This window comes from Dermacentor andersoni, chromosome 1 (genome assembly GCF_023375885.2).
Source record: "Dermacentor andersoni chromosome 1, qqDerAnde1_hic_scaffold, whole genome shotgun sequence".
Classification (NCBI taxonomy): Eukaryota; Metazoa; Arthropoda; class Arachnida; order Ixodida; family Ixodidae; genus Dermacentor; species Dermacentor andersoni.
The window spans coordinates 267,632,999-267,660,995 of record NC_092814.1 but is presented as its reverse complement, the minus strand read 5'-3'; the positions used below and the strand labels follow the sequence as shown (position 1 = coordinate 267,660,995).

At 45.0% G+C, this 27,997-nt stretch overlaps 1 protein-coding gene across 1 annotated transcript; it reads left to right on the top strand.

The window, feature by feature from the left end:
* Positions 1-27: 27 nt before the first annotated feature.
* Sar1 (Secretion-associated Ras-related 1) lies at positions 28-27,801 on the top strand. Its single transcript, XM_050196287.3, has 7 exons — positions 28-132; positions 637-693; positions 5,606-5,725; positions 8,905-8,970; positions 9,648-9,751; positions 23,387-23,518; positions 27,597-27,801. Exons 2-7 carry the CDS (start codon positions 651-653, stop codon positions 27,708-27,710), a joined length of 579 nt encoding a protein of 192 aa, XP_050052244.1. The 5' UTR covers positions 28-132; positions 637-650; the 3' UTR covers positions 27,711-27,801.
* Positions 27,802-27,997: the final 196 nt, after the last annotated feature.

Genomic DNA, 27,997 nt, shown 5'->3' with positions numbered 1-27,997 from the left:
TTGGTACCCTTTATCGTTGCCGTCATCCCTCCTAAAGCCAGTGCGGAAAAATCTGGCGGTGAAAAGTCCCCATCTGATACCGAAGAGCCCAGACTCGTATTTATTGCCAGCTCCTCTGCAGAATACAAAAAGGTAACGATTATTTCGTACACTTTTTGCCGTACGGCGAAGTCTGTTTTTGCTGTGGTAAGTTTAAACCACGTAGGCTTAGAAGCTGTTAGCGGTGAACACGGTGGTCATCTTTTTTGTGTATGTATGTGTTATCCTTCAAGAAAGGACGGAGGCCAATGACGCCGCTCAAACACGTCCTATTAAATCCCTGGTTAAGGACGTGGTAAGCTCTGACAGTTTATGCCTATATTATGACCTTTGCGAACCCCGCTACTGTTTTGTATGCTTATGCGAGTTATGGCTCATTTCCTCGTCAACAGCGAGTGGTCTGAGCAAGCCGTCGTTATTCACAGCTCTGTCTTTCGTTACATAACCTGCGGCCGTTATCCTTGCGCAGGAAAACTTGTCGGTGAAACATGTATTAGTCTTTCGTTTTACTTGCCTTTCTTTTCGTGCCTAAAGTTTACCGCGGCTCGGCCAGTGTAAGCTGCGGCAGACTGTTTACTGTGTTTTTTTGTTCCTCAGCTCACCGCCCAAAAATGTTCCTCCTCGAATGGCTTGGCGGTGTTCTAGGCTACTTGGGTAAGTTTCTGTTTAATCTTTTCCATGGATCGAGTTGGAATTAACCACTGCAATCCTTCAGATGTTTGACACGACCGTACCGCGTCATCGAGGTGGAGCTGTGCTGTGTTGTGTTCGTTCGTCAATCGATCGGGGAATTCGCGAGTTTAGCCGCGAATCCCATGCGTGTAGAACGAAAACTCGCATGAACATCGCGACATTTTCGTGTAGTTCTGTATTTTCAAGTGTATCGGGTGGACTGTCATTGCCCGCATTCCCTGCTGTCGACTGCTTGTGCTGTACTCCTGCGGAAACCAAAAGCCGCGAATGCAGTAAGCTTTCGGAAACGTGTGAGCGGGGCGTATACTCCGAAACGACACTTAACCGTTTGTCTAAACCGATCTTCAGGCGATCGCCCTCATGCAGCGAGATCGTTCGCACTCCTTCAAAGCTTATCTTGTGCACCCGGACCCGTGCGTGCGACCTGCGGCCACTTTCGCAATTCTTCCGTGTTTTTGGTGGTCATGCATCGCCGGCGCTGTAAATCGCGCAGTACACGATGACTGCTCTTTTCTCAATGATGCTGTCAATTGCGTATGTAGTCCGTGAAGCCCCACCATCCCCCGTGGCGCTGTTTTTACCCTGCGATAATCGCAGAACCTTGAACCACGATAACCTGGCCTTGAACCACGATAACGTAGGACATTTGCACGGAACACTTCTACGCCGACTGTTCGCTGCAGAGGCTCGACACTAAAGGACACATCACACTAATAAGCGCCGTGGCTGTCTTGTGGGCTGTGTGCATTGTGCTGCACGCATACCACATTGGCGGGTGTTGGCTATGGACGCTGCACACTGCATTAAAAACTGCCATCTTGCATTTGGCAAATTTTTTATAAAAACTCTTAGAGCTGGATTGAGATGTATGTGTGGCTAGAAAGCAGTTTCTCTTGTTGGCTCCCTTCGGTTTAATAGAAGGTACCTTGTGCATTCGAACTATAGTGACACATGCATTTCTGCAAAACTTTAAATGTAGGAGTTCATATGAGTAGCTTTGTTTTCGGCAGGCTACTACGATTCTGCACGAGGCCTCTTGCTTTGTCTTGCGTGAATTGTTTGTACTGCTTCATAAGGCCCATTATAGGCCATTTGTGAGGCATGCAAGGCTGCCTCTACTGTAGACACGACGGCCGCTGATAAAAAAAAAAAGGTGTGGCCTGCCGCATGCACCGAAAATGGTGTAATCCGGGAACTGTTGTCTTGGATCGACATAGAAAATGCGTTGGAAATGCACTTCGAAAGCCATAGCCCGACACGCCCCATCCCCGCCAGCTAGCGCCGTTCGGCCCAGCCAAGCGGCCAAGAATGCAACTACAGCGGTTGTTTGCTCCCATTGTAGCCCACCTGATGCAGCAGGCCGCCCCTTTTTTGTCCAGTGGCTGTGACACAACTTTCAGTGTAAATGCAAAGTAGGTGCTGTTTCTGCTTTCAAGATTGCCTGAAATGAAAGTTGATTTTGAGCAGTTCAACATTTTTAGCAGAAATGTATAACAGACTATTTGCTTTCAACTCTAAAAACTAACCATATTCGTAGCATTGACAGTACCATATGGATAGAGTTTAATATCCAACATGACGAGTCAAACTGGTGAAACTCGTTTGAATTTGGTGGTTTTATAATCATGGTTAATAAGCAATACAGGGTGAGCCTTCTTTATGTACCTGCTGTGGTGGCGGAGTTGCTACATCATTCTGCTACTGAGCACGAAGTCACCGGTTCTATTCACGGTGTTGGTTGTCACAGTTTCATGGGAGTATAATGCAAGAACACTCATGTACTTAGATTTAGTTGCATGTTAAAGAGTCAAAGATGGTCAAGATTAATCCATAGCACTGTCTCTGTCTGTTTCTTTCTACGTCCTCTTTCACTCGCGCTTATGCACTCTATCATGGATTCTAATCAACTAGCCCGCCAATGTGTTTTAACCAGAGCATCGGACTGCTGTGCTGCGGGACAGGGGTCCAAAATCCCACCATTCAGCGTGCAATAAACTTTATTTTTAAGTTTGAGCAATTCAGCAAGGCAGCAGCAGCAGCAGCAGCAGCTTTGGTTGGTAAAGTCTGGTAGGGTTCTAAAAGAAAGCTTTGTTTAAAAAAAAAAAAGAAAGGCTACAAAACTATTTAAAGTTGAGCATGCAGCACCATTGGGTGTGCCAATACATTTTGGTAAATGGTTTATACATTTAGCACTGTTTGTAATGTTCCCTTCTAAAAGGCGTGCATTCACTGAGCTGCATGGCTTAGTGGGTGTCGTTCTGTGGCTGTGAACGTCGTGTGCACAGGCTACTCTTTACAGTTGGCTAACTTTATACCCTTGAATAGTCTTCAACATGGTACACCACCTCAACTTCTCGTTATGGAGGGAGTGATCCTGCCTGTCAACTGACATGGGCACTATGCTTCAGTATTGCTTTTTGGCTATTCCTGAGCTGTCATTTTGTAAGACACGAAGCTAAACAACCAAGGCAATGCTGCGCGTAAACATAGTACAGATAGCTACGTTCTAGCCTCGTCTCTCGTCTGCTTCTTCACCTGTTCTCAAATTCTCACTTCAATTGTCATGAAAGATTAGATCACTGTTTTAATGCATGGGAATAAACCAGATTATTTTTTAAAACTCTGCTAATTGCCAGGTTGAGATTGGTCTTTAGTCTATAATGAAGGCAAAAAGTATGTTAAGGCTTTGGTGCATATTGTGCGACTTTTGCAGATTGCACTGCTGTGAAGTTGTCCATGTAGCTGTTCTGTAATGTAAAATTGCATATTTAGCATGTTAATCCTGCATGATGTGCACGTTTGGAGTAACTTGCATAACTGTTCAATGAGGTGCTTCAATGTTTTCATGCTCTGATAGGTAAAATTGAACTCCACTTTAAATGTCAGTTGAAATCTGGCCTGCAGCTGCTCTTAGGTGTGTGTGTGTGTGAGGTCTAGCAGCTGCAGTGTTAAATATGCTGTATTTAATCTGGTGTGTGGCACATTCAAATATGCTCAATAGATAGTAGCCTTTCTTGGTGGTACAGCTGGCGGCAAGCTTCTCGGGTAAAGGTGATAATGCAATGATCAGAAAAGAAAATGAATAAGCTGCATCTCTCTTTCATAACCTCATTTGCTTTGCTCAATAGATACACGCACTGTTTTGAGATTAATTTTGTGCAGAAATTATTTTTTAGGGGCAGTAACTTTGACTTGCATAATGAGGACGGTAAGCGGATTGGAAGATGCTCATCATTTTCTGCATTTTTGAAGTTTGAAATTGTTTATTGTAAACCATGGCTTGTGAAAATGGACATTATTTTGTGCCCTGTGGTGTGTGTGTCGTCCAAATGTAGTGCAATCGAACCTCTAATATGCTATACCAACACGCCCAGTCTTCAACCTTGGCAAGTCATTATTTTAGCATACTAGTACCGCTTAACTGATCCTTGCCCTGTTATAGCACATGTGCAGCACAGACAGCTAACATGGGCAGAGCTGACGTGGGTAAGATCAGTGACTGTGGCATGCTACAGTGATCCTTTCTGTGCACTGCTGAACAAGGAATGAAAGGGCTCAGGAAGCTTATTATGAAATTTTCAGGCACACACCTGTAACATTTGTGTGCTGTTGTCTTTAGCACGAGTACAATAAGCTCTTGAACTAGAAAGTATAGAAGTGCGGAAGCTTGGCCAAGTTTGTACAACTTCGTGATGTAGCTGCACAGCATGAGAAATCATCGGCACAGGTGAAGGAAAGATTGGGCAAGCACCGTATAGCGTATAGATACAGGATGTATACACAATAAAGTGTAGATGGAAAGTGTATAATCGACATAGGAGCTCGGTGAAAACTGAAGCGTTGACTAGCTAAGAAGCAGACGAGGGTTTAGGACAGCATGCGCGCGAGAGTTCATTTGGGCAGTCAACTGGTGAATGGCAGGAGAGGCGTGCATCTTCACTGATTTGCCCAAAACTTTTCTTGCACATGCCAGTGCTGTGCCTCTTTCATCACCCGTGCAGCTGGGTACTGTTTTGCCACATGTTGGTAGTCATGGCTGTAAGTTGAAAAGACCCATAGTTTACTGTTGGTAGTTTGCCGGGCAATTTGTACCGCAAGAGCTTAAGTTGCATTCATGTGTTGAAGTGACTGTCCATTTTGCCACTTCAGATAGTTTGCACTAAGAATCCAATTTTTCAGTTTGTGTCCAAGATTTATTCTTACACCTCCACACAGGGGACCTCAAACTATTGTATGCATGTACATTGGGTGCTACATCAGTGCTGAGACACAATTGCCATAGTTGTCAGCATATTCTGATAGTACTAAGTACCCTTGTCTGCAGACAAAACAAGGGGCATGTGTATACCAATATACCCATTTGCTAGCCTTTAGGAATGCTGCTGCATCTTTGCTGCATCTCCTGATGTAACCTAAATTGATGTACATGACTGGAGGTCAGTCGTCCGCTAAATTGTTCAGCTATATATGCCACTAGAAACTGACATTTACATGTTAAACGTTGGAAATTGACATGCCTGTGGAAATTTGGTGCCATCTGCTGTGCTTTCCTGTTTAGGTTACTGCATTATTTATGAAAATAACTGCTGTCAGGGTTGTGTGGGTAAACCAGAGAGGGCATTCATAATTGCTAGGGTACAGTGCTCTGTAGACTTAAATAAGTGTAGTACAGGTATCTTTTACAGTGTGGCAGGACTTACCAAGTCAGTCGTGGAGTTCTGTCTCTGGCTAGTTGGCTAAGTTTCAAACTGAAAATGGTGTCTGTGTCATCTTCCTCATCAGTGTTATCAGTATAGAATCAACTGTAGCAAGCATGTGATCTGCACTGGAAGCTCTTGTCACTAGGCATGCTTATAAATTTATTTCCTTGCAGGCCTGTGGAAGAAGAGTGGCAAGCTGCTCTTCCTCGGCCTGGACAATGCGGGCAAGACAACATTGCTGCACATGCTCAAAGATGACCGGATGGCCCAGCATGTGCCCACGCTGCACCCAAGTAAATATCTTGCATGTTTGCTTGCTGCACCAGTACTGTGTGGTGCACACTTTGCAAACCAGGGACACTGGACAGCTGCTAAGCTGCATACACCTCCAAGACTGTAGCCTGCCATCTATAAGAGCAGCTCTTGCTCCAGTCTCAGCACTCCTCTTCCTCCTACTTGATTTTGCATTGATGTACACTCAATCTGTTCAAGAGAACATGTAAACTGGGAGGCGTCAGCGGATTTCCTTCTGTGGCGAGTCTGATAGCACAAAATCATTCAAGCGAGTTTGCACTATAAAAGTGCAAGAAAATGAAAAGGGATGAACATAAGTGCTATGTCAGCTCTTCATTAGCAGAAGAGGGTTCGGGTACTTCTCCACTAATAAACAGCTGACTGTAGCACTTGCGTTCATACTGTTATGCTTGTTCATTTGTAGTAGTGTTCACCTTAATAATTATGTGTGACTAACTAGCTCAAGAAATTGTCCTCAAAAGTTAACATTTCAGCAGTTTACTTGTAGCAGGTGGCACTTATTCCACCAGCAGCTGCTGCTGGAGCCACTGGAGCACACCCAGTGCGAGCCAAAACTCTCGTATTTCCTTCAGCAGTACAGCACATTGTAGTCTTCAACAAACGAAAAACCATAATCGGCGCCACTTTATTTGCACGGGTGACATTTCACGGACTTTCATCTCGTTCTTTGCCATACATGTATTCGCAATGGAATGAGAGGTCTGGTAAGTAGTACGGGAATGCAGCTGGGGGAAAATTGTCATATTATTACACAACTCTTTTTCCTGTCTCTGCTGCTGCCACAGCTTTGTTTCGTAATTCTCACTTTGGTGATTTCTATCTATATAGTATACTTCATTGACTCATGCACGATTCAGTCTTAACCTTGACTTGTTGCATTTCTTGTAGCAGTAAGGCTGCCTTCTAACACTATGTACCGCTCCACGACTCCTACACGGAATATGAATCCACTGGTTGACATACTAAGAAAACTTCTATTCATAATTATTTTCACTGACACAGAAATTGGCCTCCTCTGGTGCTCCTAAGTTAGGCATGAACTCAGAAGCTACACAATGATACATTCGATAGTTTGCATACGGAAAATTACTGTCCGCAGGTTCTTGCAGCCACTTCAAGGCTGTTGCAAATTGAAGTACATTTTGTAACCTTTCTGTTGTGCTGTAAATAAGAGGGTACTAAGTCAAGAATTGGTACTTTGTACGCTTCAGCTGCCTAAAACTGTTGCAGCCAATGCTTTAAGTGTGTTATCCCAAAGTATATAGTATATGGCAAAGCTCCTTGATAGCCGGTAATGTTCATATTTACTTCAATATTGAAGCAGTACCATGCTTATTAATTTAACAGATGATGCCAGCATGGAAATGTTTCTCTAGCAAAATGCAATCTTTCCCTAAAAAATCTCTGAAGCCTTGTGAAAGCTCTTTGTGCATGTAGGGCTTAACACTTTTTCTTTGGCTGCATTGTTTATCAAGTGCTTAGTTTAGTTGTTTTTTTTTTGTAAATCTTCCGCTATTTTGTCAGAAAATTGTCGCCTCTAGCTTGTTTAGACAGTTCATGTCATGAAGCAATTGCCCATGTAGCTCATCCTTAACGTAGGTTAAAGTAAACTTTGAATTTCTTTTCTTTCTGGGCTTCAGTATGTTATTTGGTGCCAGTGGCATGCTGTGGAGCACAAGGTCGCTAGTGCAATCTTCATCCACTGTGGCCACATGCTCACAGGCGCACAACACAGTAAAGCCCTTGTGTTCATATTTTAGTGCATTGCAGCTTTCATAGCCCAAGTGTTGCTTCTAAATGTAAAACCTCCTCAGTTGTACAGATGTCACATGCGCATATTTAAGGACCATTGAAGCCCACGAGTCTTAAGAGCTCTCTTCTATGAGCTGCACACAGGAACCAGTAAGGCGCACGAAATTCAATTGCATTTGGTTTTGAATTGAAAGTGATTGTACAAAAGGAATATTGCACTTGCGTACATGCCAGTGGCATGGAATAACTAGCACAATTGCTTTGATTTCAATTTCTGAAATAGGCTGGGGATTGCATTCCTGCGAATGCTATCAGTGGCTAAGATAGGAGTGAGGATTTAGTTTGGCATCCAGAGCTCAAATTCTTGTTCAAACTATATCTTTGCAGTTCTGCTTTCTGCATGCTGACGTCACTTTAAAGGGACACTAAAGCCAAATGTTAAGTCAAGCTAAAGTGATAGATCAATGCCTGAGGACGGCCAAGGCATCAATATTATCGCAAACAGTGTTTTAGTAATAGAGAGATTGAGGTAAATGCAGGACACAATTTGTGACTCGCCAGGGACATTCAAGTGCTAGCCCAATGACGAATGCACTCCTCATTTTATTTCTGTTGCCAGTACTCAACTTCTCGTTATAAAAAGATAATTGCATTCCATTATGAGATGGAGAAAATGCTACTTGTGCAGTTCTATTCAGTGTTTAGAAAAAGTAACTCATTGACATTACCCTTGACAACGATGCAGGCGGTCTAAAGGTTTCATTGTCGCACAGTGCTGTGCTGGTTATGATGGCTCGCGAAACTCCCACAAAATGCAAGTAGCAGAGATTTCCACTTCTGTGTGATGTCACAAGATGCCTGAACGGTCCACGCCACTTGAGCAAAAGCAGCTGGAGCGGTGAATCCAACGCTCTGTTCTGGCTCTGTTTCTCCATGGCCGCACGTTTGCATTTTGCACGAAAAACCGTAGCGCCATCTGTCAGGTGCCGTTTGGCTCAAAGATGGCTGTAAAGGGCGTAGATAGCGTATCCAACGTCGCCACTTCCCCACTCGGGGGCGTGTGATTTGAATTGTGCTAAAGGTATCCTTGCCCTTCAGACGTGATTTTCTTTTAAACGAAGTCTCTTTTCTTTTGCTTTCTCTTTTTGCACGAAACAAGCGCAGCGAGGTTTCTGGAATGGTATTTTAGCAGTGCACGTTGACTTAATATTTGCCTTCAGCGTCCCTTTAAGGCCTTTTCTTTGATTCATGGTTGTAGTTGCAGCACAAAATGCGTGGAGCACAGGTACCAGATACTTTGCATGCATTGACTGCTCTGAAACTGCTGATGAATTTACCAGCGTACTAAAAAATATTTTCTGGTTAGTTTGTGTTTATGATGTCCATTGTCTTCTTATTTCTGCAGCCTCTGAAGAGCTGTCCATAGGCAACATGCGTTTCACCACTTTTGACTTGGGTGGCCATCACCAAGGTGACTGATTTTACTATCCCTGCACTTGTAAATATTATTTTCCGAGTGCAGTAAAAAGGAATGTTGGAATGCCAGTGTCAAAATTTTACTGTCATTGTTTTTATAAATCATCTTATTTTTGGTCTCTTGACAGACCATAATCAGACAAAAAAACAACTCTACCACGCTCCTCCACTCCACATTGTGTCTTGTTGCATTCTGCTTTCTTTCACATGTCTGCCATCGCATCATTTGTAGGATTTCAAAGTTGTGATGTACTGTTGGTGAATAGTGTGCCAGTATAAGCTGGCTACCAGCAAAAGGCGTCTGCATGCTCAGCTTTTAGGAAGCACCGGCCACTTTAGCATACAATGGTATGAGGATGTGGCCTTTCGTTTTGCTGTCTTGAATATTGAAGTGCATTTTCAAAGTGTAACATAATTTTTTGCACTTCTTCAGGAAAGGGGCAAAATGTTACTTGCCTCGTGGGGCACATGTCGCACAGGTTGCCTTTTGTCTTAGCATTGGCGTACAGCTTCTTGCTTGTATGCTCATTTTCTTGTCCTCACCTTTATGCCAGTGCCCCTTAAACTAGTGCATTTGTTATCCAACTTCTACTTTTTCTCCTTAACTATTACAATTGCCTCTATGAAACATGCCAGTTGCAAAAGCTTCCTTCTTTCTTTACATGTGCACAGCTCGAAGAGTGTGGAAAGACTACTTCCCTGCTGTGGATGCCATAGTTTTCCTCATCGATGCCCATGACAGGGAGCGTTTCCCAGAGTCCAAAGCGGAGCTGGACGTGAGTTTTGGTGTTCCCTACCATTGTCCAATTTAGCAGCCCCCAACATCTTGTCAGCATTCTACAGTTTAACTAAGTAGGCACTGCTAAGTGCCACAAGTCCGTTCTGCTAGCTCCACATATAGTGCCCACGAATATTGGGAAGATTTGGCACTCCCTCAACACTGCCAAAACTTCTGTGCATTACATGTTGTTTTCTGGCAAGGGGCTTTGCATCCTGCAGCCAGGCACACTATCATTGTGTAGCATGCTGTACCTTGCCAAGGTTGAGCATTCTCTTCACATAACCAAATAACTTACTGTATTCTGTTTTTTACATAGCAGGCGATGCCATGAAGGCTAGAGGCACTTCTCCTATTACTTGCATTCGTGACTAAAAAAATAGTGCGCCGCATATGAATGAAATATGTAGGTATATATCGTCTACTTGGGTGTGAGAGTAAGTCTCGTACTTTTACGTTGCCAAATATGACGTAATTACAGTAGCTTATTTATGCATTTTGGAAAATGTGACAAAGCGTAATAACCCGGAACGCGTTAGATCCGAAGCTGCAATCAACGTACCCGCCGTGGATGCTCAGTGGCTATGGTGTTGGGCTGCTGAGCACGAGGTCGCGCGATCGAATCCCGGCCACGGCGGCCGCATTTCGATGGGGGTGAAATGCGAAAACACCCGTGTACTTGGATTTAGGTGCACGTTAAAGAACCCCAGGTGGTCGAAATTTCCAGAGAATCACTACGGCATGCCTCATAATCAGAAAGTGGTTTTGGCACGTAAACCCCCATAATTTAATGTAATTTTTTTGAAATCTACGTAACACAGTGTTGCGCAACTAAGTATGGCACATTTGGGTTATCACCTTTTAAAAGCATGCAATATACACTTCCAATGACAATACGCCGCATGCTCTAAAACAGGTAGACGAAGATGCTTATCGCAATAGTGTTGTCAGTGATAGCTGTAAATGTGACTAGTGATGTCCCATGAGATTTGCTAATACTAGGAGAGAAAAGTGAGTATGGGTGGGTGAGTACTGTGGGGAATCTGCCACGGAAGGTGCCTACTGTTCTGGATCACACGTCCCTTGTGCCTTTTCTTTTTCACGTGGGACCTGGCGGCCAGAAAACGTATACAGTGCAGTCCACTTATAACAATATCGAGAAAGACTAAAAATATGATCGTTATAACCGATGATCGCTATATCTGGACTGCAGTTATATAAAAAAAAAAATTTAAACGCGTTTGCGCTCTTTACCTTTGCAGCTCTGAACTCGAATTCGCTACTTGCTCTAAAGAATAGATGATGTATACAGTAGGCCGTGAAAAACAAACTTTATTTCTAGCGCCAATGACCGTGTCAAGGATTAGGCGCGCCGAAATAGTCCGAAATCTGCACTTGCTTTTGCGGCAGCTTCAGCTTCACAACCGCGGTGTGCATGGATTCCAGCTGCTGCGCGAACACTGGCGGCAATCTTTTAGCATGCATAAAATCAATTAAGGAGTCGATCGACGACAGTGCACTTTGCGTGGACATCGTGGTCGGGGTCAAGGAGCCACTGTCGATCTCGTTGTCACTGTCGCTGATGCCGTCGCCACCGTCGCGCAACTTTGCGTCTGTCGAGACAGCACATCTTCGGCGATCGCCTCGTCGGTGACCTCATCGCAGAACGAGGCAGCACTGTCTGCAGTCAAAAACTCCTCCTTCGACACACCACCTGTGTCACCAGTAGGAACGAGCTCCCAGAGCTCGGTTATGTCAGCGACTTCCACCGGGTGGGTCTCAGCGGGTTGGGGAAGTTCGTCCTTACGCACAAAGCCCGCCTTCTTGAAGCAATTGATGAACCACTGGTAAAGCACCTCTTCAACATCGGCGTACAAAGGGTCTCTAACCCCTTTTCCGCTGATCGGAATGGCCGCTGATAGCTCCTGCCTTCACAATCGCGGTGCTCCCGGAGGTTTTCAAGATGGTTGATATCGTTAACTGGACGAGCTCATACTTCTTCACGTGGGCGCTCACCTTGAAGCCGCATCGTGAGTCCTGCAAAATATCCATCTTCGTGTCAAGCAACACAGCTTTGCGCTTTGTCGGCGCAATCTTCGAACTGGGTTGAACCATTGGCTGCACGCTGCTTCGGTGGCGTCAGCCTACAGGCGCCACCGCGCCGCTTTGCTTGTCGCTTCCTTTTTTCTTTCTCTCTCTTTCGGAGCGACTGTGGCCGACGTGCATGAAGCAGCTAGCGCCATCTTGTGGCGCGCTGCGCCAACGTTGGCTGCGCCTACTCGTGCGCGGGCGGGGCGAGACGCGCTGCGCGGTAATGGCGGCAGATACGAACTTACGGAGGTAAACATCGCCTCGCCTCGACATCGTTCGTTTCAGGGAACTAAGCAACGCAAACGTTACGATTATTTGGCACGGAAAACGCCGTCCAGACTGCAAAATTTTGATCGTTATATCCGATATGCGGTGAATAACCTATCGTTATAAATGGTTTTTTTCCCCATAGACCAAATGCATAAAATGACACTCTCATGTCGACCCATCGTTATAACCGATATATCGTTATATGTGGTATCGTTATAAGTGGACTGCACTGTAATATGTTCTCAGTTTTGCGATGTACTGGATGTTGGTGTAGAAAGATATCGTTTTCTGGGAACATATCACCCGCTAAAAAACTGCAACTGTATTGGATCAAAACATGTTGGTGTGCTGATTGGTTAGAATCCATGATAGTGTATAAGCGCGACTGCACGAGGACGTAGAAAGAAACGGATACAGAGACTGTGTATCTGTTTCTTTCTACGTCCTTGTTCAGTCGCACTTACACACTCTCACATCTTGGAAAAATTTTTCTGTTCACGATCACGAACATTGGCCGTGGAAAATCATGTGAAACTGGGTCGTATCATTGAGATTCTACTGTGTTACATAGAATGTGTTGCAGATCTGAACCTATTTACCACTGAACAAGTGGAGCGACTTGTTTCTGCAACCGCAGCCACGGCGTTACCACTTGTGCTTGCAACCAAACACTGTATGTCGCATACTGGAAGACCTAAGGTGATCGAGTAATTTGATTTAATGTCTCCTTTTGTCCACAAGGTTGTAGTTGTAATATAATGTAGTTATTCCGTAGAAGGAATTAAGATTACAAATAACTGCACATGCAGAGTGCGACTCATATCCACATACTCCTTGCATAGCTTCCACAGCATTGCCTGCTATGTATAAAACTAGGTCTAGTAGATGCCTCTGTGCATGGGGTGCTATGCACGGGTTACCAAGGTAGGACATGCTTTAGGTTTGACAATGTGGGGCTTCATTAGTTTTCATTAAGCAACAAAAGGAATGCACCAGACAATAACCAGGAACCTAAAAAAAAAAAATGGTCATTTACCACAAACCCTCATTCAACTTCTCCGCAGTGACAGTCTCGCATGCTGCTGAACGGCGTATGCCAACTGCGACACTACTGTGGTGTGCATGAAAATAGTGGCCTCTCTTGACATCGCATCCACTTCTCGGAAAGTGCTCGGAGAAAAAAAAACATCACATAAGGGTTGCTGATGTGTTCCCAAACTTTCTGGCCTTGGGGGAACCCACCAGCAATACTTGGGAACTTTGTGTCCTTGTCACTTCCCTACCTCAATTCTACTTATGCACAGCCTTCTTTTAAATGTTCACAGTGACTCAAATGGCTACATATAGTGCTAGTCAAAATCATGGTTTGGGCGAGTTGGTTATGCTTTGCAAAATGTTCTTTGCACTGAAAGATGTGGACAAGGGCGTGAGGTACAGGACTTGTGTCCAGTACCCCTTTTTTTGTCCATATCTTGTTGCGCAAAAACCATTTCACATTGTATATACCGTATTTACACGATTGTAAGTCGACTTGAATGTAAGTCGACCCCTCATATAGCTTGTGACAGGAAAAAAAAAAGCATATTGAGGGCGCATTCGATAACGAAAATTTATTAGTAGCTGACATGGTCACTGGTTTACTCGTCTTCACTAGTGCTGCCATCGTCATCGTTGATACGGTCCCATAGCGCGTCATCGTCCAGTGAAATTCCATATTTGGCAAACGACCGCACCACATCTTGTGGAACAGCAGCCCGCGGCGAATGCACCCAACCACACGCAGCCGTCAGGGAGGCTCCTTTGTCGGGTCCGGTTGGCGTAAGTATGCGGTCTTCTGCCGCCAGCCACTCGTTGTACTCATGGCGGAGCAAGTCCTTAAAAGGCGAAGATCTGGACTTGTTTCATGACCATGTCGCACTTCACTGGCGGTGGCAGATCACACATTTCAGCGACGTATGTACGTCGCAAGCTTGGCCTACAGCTCCGGAAAGCGTCCGGACTTTGGCACGTGGGAAATTCCTCATTTGCTGTCACAGGTGAAAATTTCGCTTCGCTGCAGTCGCCACTCTCGCACCACCCGTTCAGAAACGTCAAACTTGCGGCCCGCTGCGCAGTGATTTGTCTCTTCGGCACAAAGGATGGCAGTCCTCTTGAATGCTGCTGTGAACAAGTGCCGAATCATTAGTGGGCCTGGAGCCCTCATGACGACTGAGGAGGCATGGAAGTAGCACGTAGCCGGTAGTCAAGTCAAAAGCTTTAAACCAATGCCTTTGGTCAAACTAAGAGCATAGAGAAGGCTAAGAGCTACAGGGAAACAGAAACACGTGAGCGCTGTCTGCTCTTCCATGAGCTACCGATACTCCCCGCAAGCGCCGCTGTTCTGGGGGTGCCGCCGTGAATGGAACAGCGGCGCTTCCATCAACTATCGACATCCCCCCACGAGTGTTGTTTGCACTGTAAAACTCTCAAAAATGTTGAAAAACCTTTCCGAAAAGCGAACACGCGGGATAGCGAAAAGCTATGGGTAGGGCCATAGAGCAAACATAAGATTGTAACTATGTTGTAGCTCCCGTTGGTCTCGCTTTTTTAGCGGTGCCATGTTTTGGTTTCGATTGTAAGATGAATATTAGATTAATATTGTTGTACAAGTGCGCATGTTAGCCTGCTCTTAAGCAAAGAATTGATGCAAGGGTCAGTGCTAATAATGGTCACTTTGAAAAATTCTTTGCCATGCAGCCTAGACTCTTGACTGCAGCCGAGAACTTCACTAGTAGACTTGTATTTTGTTAAATCTGTTTATTTTAGCAGTGAAAACAATCCATCGCAACCCTATAACGGTCGTATCGGTTACTTTGTTGCAAATTAATATGTAATTCAGCTACTAATTAAGGGAAGAAGGTGACACTTGTGGGCTAGAGAAAACCAAAGCTGCACCATTGCTGGTCTGCTGGTGAGCATGGGCTCCAGGGCTTATCCAAGCCTATCATTAATCCGAGAGGGCATCGCTTTAGACTGAAAAAGGGGCAATGATATACCTTAACAAAAAGCTCTAGCTTTCTTTTTTTCCTTGCACGCACATTGACATGCAGCAATTGTTAACGAGTTCCGATGACTGTGATGAAAACACAAATGTTGATAGAAACAAACTGCCGTATGCAGGACAGTAATTTAATTTTGCTGTTTAAGAAATGTCTAGATGAGTTGTTGTCATTCTAAAGTGGATTTGATTGCTAATAATAATGCTAAATAATAAATGTCTCCACAAGTCACAGTGCACCTTGCACTCATCAAAGCGTTTGTAGCGTGTTTCTGTTCCTGATAAAGTTGAAATGGATGGAGGTGCAATAACATGCCCACCTACCGTATTGACTCGCATAATGATCGCACTTTTTTGTCAAGAAAATTGATGCAAATTCAGGGGTGTGATCATAACGTCGAGTAAATTTTCTGTGAAAAGAAAAATGTTTTTTTTTTTTTTTTCATCCCGCATTTGCTGCGTATTGACAACAGGTCAACAAACAGGCGGCTGCTTCTTCTGTAACAGTGCGGGACACCAAAACAAAAATGGCAGCCGGCGGAGCATGCTGAAAGCGATTTTTTTTTTCTTTTCGTGAGTACATTACCTGCATAGAAATAGTTTCTTCCGTATCAGTCATAAATGATATAGTTAATATCAGCATGTTTGCGGCAATAACGTAGCCATGTCCACTTTGAGGGGACAGAAACGGAGATCGGAACGCTTGGCTGCCAGTGACATAGAAACAAATTGCGGGCATGCTGTGAAAACTGCGGCATTTGTCTTGACTACAATCCTTGTACGGCACATTTCTGCTAAAGGTGAGCGAATATCATAGCTGTGTTACAAGCGTTGGCTTATGAATAAGGTACACTTCTAACGCATCAATGTGACCGTGGCTACTATCGTCGCCGCTCGCGATTTGTTGCGTGCCTACGAGTGCAGACGAGGGGAACCGAAAGGTGCCTTCTTTTTGTTGTTGATCACAACCATTATAAAGCCTACAAATAAAAAGCCAAGGCAAGTTTGGCTGTAGCTTTTTTTTTTAATCGAAGTGCGGAAAGTGATGAAAGGAATGAAATGGGGCAACTGCTTAAGAATCTGTTTGGTGCATGCCGACCGCATGGTATGTCTTGAAGAGTCGTTTGCATAGCATTCGACAGATAGTAAGCGAGATAATCATTAGCTAGACTTGCCGCAGGGATATATAGTGTGCCAAGTCCGGGGTGCGATCATTATGCAAGAAAGAAAAAAAGTCGAATTTTGCTGACAAAATTCGGGGGTGCGATCATTATGCAAGTAAATATGGTACAGTAAAACCTCGTTAAACCGTACCTGCTTAAACAGTAGTTTCGTTTTAAAAGTAGTAAAGTCAAATCCCCAACTCAGCGGCCATTGAACATAATGTGTTTTGTATCCGCATAAATGGCGGTGCATCGTCTCCATCGGGCGGCTCAGCAGAACAAGCCTCGGAGATCGGAACAATGGCCTCCAAGCGCCCTGCGTGTTTGCATCTGAAGCCCCATCAACATCAACATTTCGGCAGCGTACCAGAGAGCATTGTGGCCTCGTGCAATCGAGGACTTGCGTCATGCCGAAGCTCGGATAAAACAACGCTGGGTGCTCTGCACAGAAGAAAAATTAGATATTGTTCGTGCTATCAAACGTGATACGAAGAAGTCGGCGCTGGCACGCGACAGGGATCTGCTGTTGACTACGGTGTGTGGCATTTGGAATGCAAAGAAGTTGCTCGGCAGCGCTGCTGCGACCGCGAAGAGATGTCTGCTACGAGGTTCGTTTTCGCTATCGTTGCCTCTGTTGCTGAAGTGTCGACTAGCGACAGTGATGAGGACGACTCGGAAAGCGACAGCACGGGCGATTCAGGCCCGACAGTGGCAGAGGCTGCGCGTTACGTCAGCCTCATGAATGCAATTGTCGCGACGAGAACAGCACCCCGAAATGAAAAAGGCGCCCCGCGACTTCTGAGTGCTACCGCGCACGTGCACGGAGAATACGTAACGCCAATGAGGAATCTGCCATGCGAGTGTTTGCCGATAAGAGGGGGCTGGCTGAAAAGCTGGCTCGCAGCTTCAGTAAGTTTGAGGCTGCTGTCGTCACTGCTAGGGCGCCGCGGCATCAAACGAAAATAACACTTGTGTCGCGCGAAGTGAATAAATACTGCATGTTTTATCCTCTTTCATCGCACTCTCTGAGTTCTGTTTTTGACAGGTAACTGAGCGATCTCGTGCTATTTAAGTTCAACAGCACTACCGTTTAGTACGTACTTTTTCCGAGCTCCGGCCAACTACGGTTTAACGAGGTTTCACTGTACATGAACACTGAGCTGCGTTAACACCATTGTTTGAGAATTGCACAGAAACATATGCCCCATGTGTAGGTTCTGTGTGATCATTGTCAGCCAGAAGTGTTGATTGGACATGTACCACTATATATTTTTATTTCACTACCCTAAAGGCCCAGAGGGCATTACACAGGGGTGAACTAGTGCACAATCTTAATGTACAATGTGATTACAAACAGCAAGGAAAATAACAAAATATCATAAGTACAATAGAAGTTGAGCAAATTTACCTTTCACTGTCAGCTTGTGGTTTTCACGTACAGTATGTGTCTTGGAGCATAGCCATGAGCACCAATGGCGTGTGCCAAGCGTTGGCAAATTGCGCTGTGATGCACCTTGCAAATCCAGCATTGTTAACACTAATTTCAGTGCAAACCAATTTGGGAACGAAACCTTTGCGTTACAGTATTAGCGTTGTGATAATGTTTCTCGACAAAGGCACTTTGCTTTTGCAAATAAATAAATGATTTCATTTTCCTATTTCACTTGTTTCAACTGAGCAAGTGGCAAGTCTGTACAGCAAGGGTCCTCACTTTCTAACGTTGGGAGAACCACATCAGCCTTCAGAGTGTCGCAGAACCATCTGCAGTGCAGTCCACTTATAGTGATACCACATAAAATGATATATCTGTTATAACGATGAGCCAACTTAAGAGTGTCAACTTGTACATTAGGGCTACGAGAAAAAAAAACGTATAACGATACGTTAGTCACTCCATATCGAATATAATGATCAAAATTTTGCCTTCTGGACGGCAGTTTTCATGCAGAATAATAATGAAATTTGCATTCCTAAGTTTCTGTTTAACAAACGATGCAGAGGCGGCATGATACGTTTGCCTATGTGAGTTCGTTTCTGCCACCATTAACAGAATTTCGCGTGCGCACAGATTCCAAAAGCCACGGAGAGCATTGCTAGTTGGCGCAGCGCATCACAAGATGATGCCAGCCTCCTCGCCCACAATCGAGGTGCACGTGAGGAGAGGAAACAAAAGAACAGCGAAAATATAAGCAGCAGACAGCCCGGTTGATAGAAGACGTCCAACAAAGCGCAGTGTTGTATTGCTTGAGACGAAGCAGCAAATTTTGTAAAGCTCAAAGTGCGCCTGGGTGAAACCCCTGGAACCAACATGGTGGAAGCTGCTGACATTAGAGTTCTGGAAGCATGTCGTTACTGTCAGTGAAACAGGTGGTGTTTTGATGGAGGAGTTTGAGTGCATATAGTGCTGCCTCATTATGCAAAGAGATCTACAGGGTGATTGTTGTCGTAACAGACAGCGGCATTGTGCTACGGGGGCAACGAGATTGACAATGACCCCTCTTTGACACCGACCCTGACATTCATTTCACGTGAAGTGCACTGTCATCAATCGAGTCGCTCATTGATTTCATGCATACTTAATTATTGCCGCTAGTGTTTGTTCAGCACCTGGACACCGCAGTAGTGAATATGAAACTCCCGTGAAAGCTAGTGCGGATTTCTGACTATTTCAGGGCACCTAACTGTTGATGCACTGTTTAGAGGTTACTTTATACAGGCTACTTTATACGTCTATTTTTTAGCGCAAGTGGCAAATTTAGTTTCGAAGCTTCAAAGGTATCGGATTTCTTGTTCTTGATATCGTTATAAGTGGACTGCACTCTATGTGGTTATCCATGGCTTCATGATGAATCTCTCAATGAATCAACTGAGTAGCCAGACATGGTGCTGGGAAATGAGAAAAAGTGCAGATATTATTTGGTCAGGGAAATAAGTGTGTGGCTTCATGCCACTTAGAGCCAGTCTGATTGCTTCTTGAGTTTTCATTTCATTGTGCTTGCAATTGGAAAAAGCACTGAGCTTTTGTGAAACTGAGGTGTCTGCATTTTAAAAGGGAAAATAAGTCTATGTGTGCTAATAATCATCTTGTCGGTTACGTTGTGCATGAACACGTCCGAATTTCTGATGAAATTTAGACATCACTTACATGAGCATGGCAACCATGCGAGCTTGTGGCTTCTTGACATTTACTGTTTGGCATGTTTCCTTTAAACATGTTTGACATGTTTCCTTCAGCTGTTGACTGAGAAACTTGCAGTACATAAACATGTGAAGCTTTCTTTTTCCCCACGCCAGTCCATACGCCAACCATATGGCTACTTTTCTAGGCACTGCATGACATAAACAGTGTTGTGACACAAACAAATGTCACCAGTAACTGGTGCTGCAGGAATCGCCTTCAATTTGCTGATCACAGCGCTGAGCCTCAAAACCAGAGTCGCCTGAACGGATGCACTTTGCGAGTCGAAATGCTTGTTGCAATTGTTTATTCCACATATGCTAGAAAACAGCTGGTATCAGAACTGTGGACACCAGCGCACCTGTGCTGCAAATCGAGCGTAAATGTGCCCCGCATGTTCGTTACACATGCCGCCAATCGTATGTCGGCCGTAAGTGTTGACCAGGCAAATGCTGCTAGATTTGATAGGGGCTTCCAGTTCGCTGAACTTCCTAGTTCATCCCTGCTCCTGTTTTAAGTGTTGCTATGAGCGTGAATGAAATACTGCAGTAAAACCTGTCTGGTTCGAAGTCCACCAAACTGATAAATCTTCAAATTAAGCAAATTTTCAAATTTCTCAAAAATAAAACGAATCTCGGAACTATGCTACACAGGCATGGTACAGTTATTTTCTGTTTAGCATAAATACTTAAAGTAATCACTGTTGTGGGATGGCTTAGTACATTCAGACATAAATATAACGAACCTCAATTTAATGGAATTCGTGATGTAACGAAATATTTTCATTTCCCGATCTTAGTTGCATTGAAAACCGCATATCTATTTTTCGAGGTTTAACAAAGTAGCTTTGTGTCAGTTTCGATTTAACAAAGTTTTCGGCCATTTCAATCTTGCACTAGGAACCTGTATGGCTAGTAAATCTAGTATCAAAACTATGTCGGCCGAGGCAAAATTTATTTCAAGCTTACTTCTACATGAAAAGTTTGAGCAACAAAACAGCTGTCAAAATGTGCGCACCAGAACACGGTAGGCAGAAAATGCTGCTGTGAGTTTGACTCGAAGAAGCAAGAGGGATGGGGAGAGAGTGAACATGCGTGCGGTAACGGGATCAAGCGTGCACTGGGGAGGGGTGGGGAGGGGTGGGTGGGCCTGTCTGCCTTCTTCTCATGCACGTCCATGTGTGGGCCACCTGCCGTATCAATCTTGGAGGGAATCCCTGCAGCAAGCAGATATGAATGGTGGCTTCAGGTGCATTTTGTTCCCGTGTGTATAGCATTGGCAGTCGCGTGATCTCAAGTTTCAAAGACACTAAATATGATTGCTTGTACTTCTGGATTTCATTTCAGAGACACAAGCACTCGCTCGCATTGCTACAGTGAGTTTGTGGTCATAGAGTGAGATGTGTCAGTTTGCCTGAGTGCACGACACCAATAAAACCACGAACCTACTTTGTGTAGTCTCTTTGCTATCACCATCAATGCTCCACCTTCCTGGCAAAACTTCTTTTTCGGACACTGAGCGTGGTCATCTATGGCGTCCAAGGTTTACACCGCCGCACAACTCAAATCTCGGGCGCCGTGAGCCACAATGATGCATTACTCTCAGTGTGATCCGCACTGCACACGCTAGCGCTCATAACTTCGCTGTTATGACCTGACCTTGCGATTTGTTTATAAATGCTTACTAAGATGTTATCCATCCAGAATGCTCTGGGAACTTGTGAAGTTGTTTTTAATGCTGAAACTATAAAACCTTGCATTAACAAAATTTGCGATTTAATGAAGTAAGTACAACATCGTTATACCAAGGTACGACTGTATGATGGTTTGCTGCACCAAGGGTTATCGACTCTAGCTCCGCAATCGTGCGTGGCATCTCGGTCACCACCGCTACACTCAATAAAGCTGCGGGCTATGTTCAGAGACTCGATAGCTGTCACTAAAATGCATGCACGAGTGGGCTTATCGTCCCCCCCATCGCCTACTGGCACACTGTCGGTGACTTTGACTTCCACGTTAGCATACAATGTTAGCTACACATCTTTTCTCTGTACAAGTAGCTGGCAAAGTCTAGTTGTCTAGACTGTTGTTGCAGTCTTCTTACACTTGGTGAAACCATGCACAGGGCCAAGATTGCTCATGTGGTCAACAGTCGCACACGCACAACACACCAGCAATGGAGAAAACGTGATTAAACATGCAACGCAGCTGGCATTTGCACGGGATAAACTGGAAAAACAAAGCTGCCACGTTTATTGATGCGCTGACTTGCTTCTTTGTAGCGGGCGGGTAGCCTGCCAGGCAGGTCAGAATAAACACAAATTGAGCACTCGCCACCTCACAATGTAGGCACTTGGCACAGCTGTGCTGCCTATCAGTGGCCACATTACTAAACATATAGCTTGCTCAATCGGTGGTGTCCGAATTGCAGCCCCAGCGACAGCTCTGTTGGAGTCCGATCTCAAAGGCCATATATTTGTGTACTGCAAGCGCCAGAAGTAAGCTGGAAACACGTCCTGGCCGCCATATTTGTGAGATCACACCCGAGATATACGAAGGCGGAAGCGCAATGCTGCATGCTGGTCTGAGGGCACAGTCAGAAACTACGAATTAATCTATTAATCTCTAATAAGTTGCATTGCATGTTATGGGACTGCAAAAATTCTACAAATTAACTGACTTTTCAAATAAACCTAGATTGAATTATCAAGGTATTACTCTATGCTCAGCCCAGACGCCAAGGGCACACAAATTGCTCTGCAAGGAGTTTGTGTGCCAGTGCCGCAATGGTCTGTTTTGGAAAGTCTTATAGAGACGCAGATGTGGCTTGCTGTGGTTTCAATAAATCCGAAATGCAATGCAAAATTTCTTCTCTAAATCGCAAGATAGTGTAAAGGAATTAGGTTGGATTCATACCTATCACCGTAGCTTAGTGGCTACGACATTGTAGTGCGGAGCTCGAGGTCACAGATTAGATTCTGACTACGACATCTGTGTTTGATTGCAGCGAAATGCTAGAATGCTTATGTATTTAGATGCAGTACATATTAAAAACCCCAGGTGGTCAAAATAAATCTGGGGCCTCCCGCTACAGCGTGCCTCATAATCATATCATGGTTATGGCACATAAAACCCCGAAATTTAATTTTGGGCTTGGGTTCATTCTGCCCTCGCATGAAACCCAGTTTAAGAACCTCTGGTGTGGAGAATGTATAATTTGAAACTCTGGATGCTTGCTTTTTTCATTTTTGATGGTTTTGTAGCTGCTGCATTGCCTAAGTGCTGCAACCAGACACATCTTCCTATTGCTTAGTCATGTGTGAGCCAGGTAGCAGCGGTGGCATTGTCACTGTGTTCAGTGTGTTGAGCTGTAGTGGGCAGGTCACATTACCTGTTTCATTGCTCTTTTTTTTTTTTCCAGCATCAGTCGTGTCACACTGAGCGCCACATTGAGAAAATATGAAAGAACTCCTTGCCACATGCACGTGTCGGGAAACTTGAGTCGCAAAAGGAGACATGTAGCATCCCTGCTACACCTTCTGTAGAGTGCTATTCTACTAGACACTCTACCTGCACTTTCTTTACCAGCGATAGTCACAACTAGGCATACACTGCCACTTCCAGCTTTATTTTAGTATGCTGTGGCTTTGGTTTCATTTGGATGCGTGCACTGCTTTTGCCTCGCTGATTCACTTCACCACCATCACGTTTGCAGTGCTCTGTCTTTACAAAATACTAGTTGCTGTATAGGCCCACGAACAGCTGTACAGTCTTGCCGCTGTACTTCCAAGCTTGTCTGAGATAAACAGTTCAAGGCCACATGCTTCAGAAGTAATTAGCTTTTGGTGATGAGTGGTGAATCTAACCATGTTCTGATTTTTCACTTGATATGCAGAGCCTGCTGACTGACGAGCAGTTGGCAAACTGCCCAGTGTTGATTTTGGGCAACAAGATTGACAAGCCAGGAGCAGCTAGCGAGGATGAGCTTCGCACCTACTTCTGTCTTTACTCTCAGACAACTGGAAAGGTTAGTACACATAAATGTGCATTGCACTGATATTATCTTTTATGTTGTAATTTGTCAGTGTCAATGATTTCATGTGGTTACAGCACTAATTGGGTGTGGTCATGGGAAGCTAGCAGCGAAATGGAACTGTCTTAGCAAATACAGCCTACGCTCGTTACAACGGACCCGCATACAACAGACTTTCGGATATAATGGACCATATTTCAGCCTTAGTTTGTTCTACGTATTTAATTAATGCAACGAAGTTCGCTTTTAACTGAGCGCTACAGCGGATGAAATTAGCGGCAATTTTTTTTCAAAATTGGCCATATAAAACGGATTTTTGCCGTGTCAAAAGGCGGGCCAAAAACGCGCAGCCTTCTTTTGCGCGCGAGGCACAGGGAGGGGAGGGGGAGAGGTTCTACTCTGGCGGGTGCTGCTTATGCGGGTGCTGATGTGGGCAAAGTGCACCCACTGCCAGTAGCTTCGTATGCGCTGTGCTTTCGGCGCTTGGTTCGCGTTGAAGCGAGAGACAACACGAAGGTCAATTTGCTCGCTGCTGCTGCCACACTTATCTTGCTTAATTTGCTATCGCAGTCAATGCTTTGCCTTTCAAGTGAAACTGCAACTTTCTTTTCTTTTTCTTTCTGCTTTTTTTGACGTTCGTCACTCACCCTTTGTAATAAAGTTGTTAGACATCGCGACAAAAGTTTCTGAAGTGAGACGTTTCGGACATTACAGACTTCGGATAAAACGGACGGTTTTTGTAGGATTATCGGGGTCCGTTCTAACGAGAGACTACTGTTCTGTCAAACAAATCGAGTCTGAAGGGCAGTACCTGCCATTGAGAAAAAAAATTATCAGGGGGCATGTCTCAGTCTCGCTGTGCATGTAGATGGCTTTTGCGATCTGCGGCTGTGTATCGGCAAGATTGCCACTCTTGTGTCCAGAACATAAAAGGCCTCCTGGTCCGATACTGCACATTTGCAAGAAAGCATAAATGACTGTCCAATTTTTTCGCTGAGTGATTCCATGCACGGATTGTGAATTGAAAATGGTTGCCAGGTTTGTCTTGTATAGACGGGCTTTCCGTTTCGTGAATAGCATTTTAGGGTCCTGCGAGTGGCCAAAATTAATGCAACCCCCATCCACACTTACCGGATTTGTTCATTACTGTTTGAATTTAACAAAACCACCGCACACTATCTCTACACCTTGCAGCCTCCCCCCCTTTTCCCTCTATTGCGGCTCAAGATGTCACTGTAGGATTCGCAGGTCTGCACCGAACATGTTTCATTCATGCTCGCAGGGTTACATGTGATTGGGAATTGACTCGGATGTTTTGCAAGCTGAAAGCTAGTTTTGAATCTAAGCGTCTGTGTAGTGTCCAGTCGCTGACGCAATGCAAGGGCCAAGAAACAAACGAAGGGACCGTCAGACATCCAAGCAGCACGCAAGGTTTAAACGGGTGGACTTGGGGCAGTCGAAAGGAGAGCGCAACTGGTTGCAACAAGAAGTTGGTTACAAAATCTAACGCAGTCTGCCTGATCGATTCGTTGCCAACGTGTGACAATTAGCAGTTTAACCACATATTGTAACGGACATGCTGCCAGGCATGTTCACGTGCAATTCACAGTACAAGTGCATTGATGGCAGCGCAGTGCATATCTGGATGTACAGGCTGGTTGGCTTCTGCACTACACCCATTTCTACCTTACCCTGCATAAAAACGTGCAACAAGCACTTTGACCTGCACGAGGCGCACTGCGGTCTCGCGTCCGGGCGACACAGGCTTTTAGGGTCAGCATAACGATGAAAAACCACTCTACTGTGCAAGCAGTTTGCAACATTCGAGTGGGAAAAATAAAAATCTTTTGTTCGTTCAACGTAGCCTTCGCAAATCAGTGAATCGGTCAATTCCCGCTTTTCACGATCCCGGCAAACTGTCCAAGACTTATGGAAGATTCGAATAGGCATATTTTATGTTTCTAATTATCTATATATCGAACTATTTCACGATTGTCTTCCGAGATCTGAGTTTTATATTTCAGGGATCGACCGTATACAACAAAATATATTATCAGCTGCATTAAGTTGCATGGAAATGACAATACCTGTTACAGTGCACCATGGTGCACTGTAACACTGTGGTGGCTCAGTGGCTATGGCATTGTGCTGCTGAGCACAAGGTCATGGTTTTGCTTCTTGGCCACGGTGGCTGCAATCCCGCAGGGGCAGCACGTACCACGCTTTGGGTGCACATTGAAGAACTCTAGGCGGTCAACGTTAATCTGGTCCCTCCGCTGCAACATTGTGCAGGTTCTGGACGTCAGAATCTGATTTAATGCCCCATGCTGGTGGCTTCCTACTCGAAAGGAGGGCCTGTGATAAACCAAATTAATTCAGTTTTTTGTGACTGGAATGAAATGCTTTAAAGGGCTCCTCGTGAGGTCCCATTGCAACTATCGGCTATACAGTCACCGACTGTTTATTCGGACCTCACGGGGACTGCGAAAATGTCCGAATAAACAGGTGTCCGAAAAAGCAGATTAAGAAAAAAATGAAATCCTTTATTTCCACGCACTTATTCGGGCTCGGCAGTAGGCTTGGAAGAAATCGTGAATGCGCCGTTGCACGCTGTTCCGTTTACGCGCAATCAGATAAGCCTGAATCTCGGAGAGGGTCGTACGGTCACTATTAGCGGCTGAAAGAACAGTCGCTGCTTGTACACGCTCCGCATGCGACGGCAGCGTAGCACATGGTGCGTCATCTTCCGACTCAGAGTCATCGTCCGGCGGTGCAGGAGAAACCTGACGAATGATCTTGCCGTCATCGAGCTCTGCGCATGTCAATACAGCAGTGTCAGCACCTATGAAACTGTCAAATGAGATGGTGTCCGGAATCTCAATGCAACCACTACGCAGGTCTCGGCAGAACATTTTCCGCGTCAGTAGGGAGCACATCGGAAGGCGACAAATCTTAGGCCTCCCGACACCCACTTGCCGGCATTCCCCAGCGCAGTCTGCGTGGGCACTGTCGGCGCCATTAGACCCTTGACGCGATGTTTACGTATGCCGCGTTGGATCACCGAAACCTCGACACAGCACACAAAGCAAACACCACCGTGCCGACACCAGTCGCACGGTGGTGTTTCACATGCCATAATCAGTGATGTTGCAGGCAGTATCTTATGTAAAGGCAATTTTTTTTTTTTGTGTGTGTGTGTGTGTGTGTGTGTGTGTGTGTGTGTGTGTGTGTGTGTGTGTGTGTGTGTGTGTGTGTGTGTGTGTGTGTGTGTGTGTGTGTGTGTGTGTGTGTGTGTGTGTGTGTGTGTGTGTGTGTGACCTTGACTCTCTGGCTGGAAGCAGGCTCCTTCCAGAGGAAGGGCATGCGGGCTTCTGTTTAAAATTTCAACCGTCTTCGTACCATGCAGCCATTTCAATACTTAGCAGACATGATTGCCACTGCCTGATCTATGCACCTGTCCGTTTGCAATGCCTAAACCTTGTGAGGGGCCCTTTATAGACTCTTTTGGATAGTACACTGTTGTGCATTATTTCGTAGTATTGTTATAAAAGCATCATACTATGCAGATGTATCTCTGGTTGCCTAGCAAGCTGCACTGCCCTGCTAAAGGGACTTTGAATGTTCCGATATATCTTTTTTTTTTTTCTTTTACTCATCTTTTGCGGTTGTCGGTACAGGGTTGCTAGTATGCATACTACGGAACCTTAGGCAAGCATTTTGCGTTTATTTTACTGCCTTAAGCGTGCCTCAAAAGAGAGAGGTGGCGGGCAAACATGCTGTGTACCCGGCGCAAATCTTAACAAAAGAGATGTCTCAGAACAGTTCCACCATATAACCGTTGTGTAATACAGTGAAGCATACAAGGCACATTGTTGTGAAAATCGTAGACAGCCCCTGGCTCACCCTGGCATTGCCAATACGCATGGCTTTCTGAAAAGGTCCAGTGAATTTCACATGTCTTCATTTGCCACACAGCAAGAGTTTGCTACTGACAACTTGTTACTCATTTCTCCATGAGCAGAGATACAAGTGCTTTAGTTTCTTATTGTCTGCTTTCTCATGTGATGTGCAGGGCAAAGTCCCGAGGTCAGAAATGACGGCGCGCCCCCTGGAGATGTTTATGTGCAGTGTCCTCAAGAGGCAGGGCTATGGCGAAGGGTTCCGCTGGCTGGCCCAGTACATCTAGGCATCGCAAGCCCAAATGGCGAATGAACGAGAGAAAAAAAAAGCAATTGTGTTGGGGGCACCTTGTGACTGGAAGAGAGTGTGGTGGACAACTGCTGTTGGAAGTACACTTCCCCCTCCCTTTCCTCACCTGCGACCTTAGCCTCCTGACACACGTCGACCTCACCATCCTCCCCCCACCATATGACAAGTGGTGGGATTTCTAGGAAACCTTCTTTTTTTATATATATGTATAGGCTTCATTCCAAACCTTAGCTTCAGTCCAAACATAAAAACACACTTACATAC

Coding starts and splice junctions, on each gene's coding strand:
- Sar1 (XM_050196287.3), top strand. CDS start 651: ATGTTCCTCCTCGAATGGCTTGGCGGTGTTCTAGGCTACTTGG. Junction 8,971..9,647: donor CTTGGGTGGCCATCACCAAG/GTGACTGATTTT, acceptor ACATGTGCACAG/CTCGAAGAGTGTGGAAAGAC. Junction 23,519..27,596: donor ACTCTCAGACAACTGGAAAG/GTTAGTACACAT, acceptor TGTGATGTGCAG/GGCAAAGTCCCGAGGTCAGA.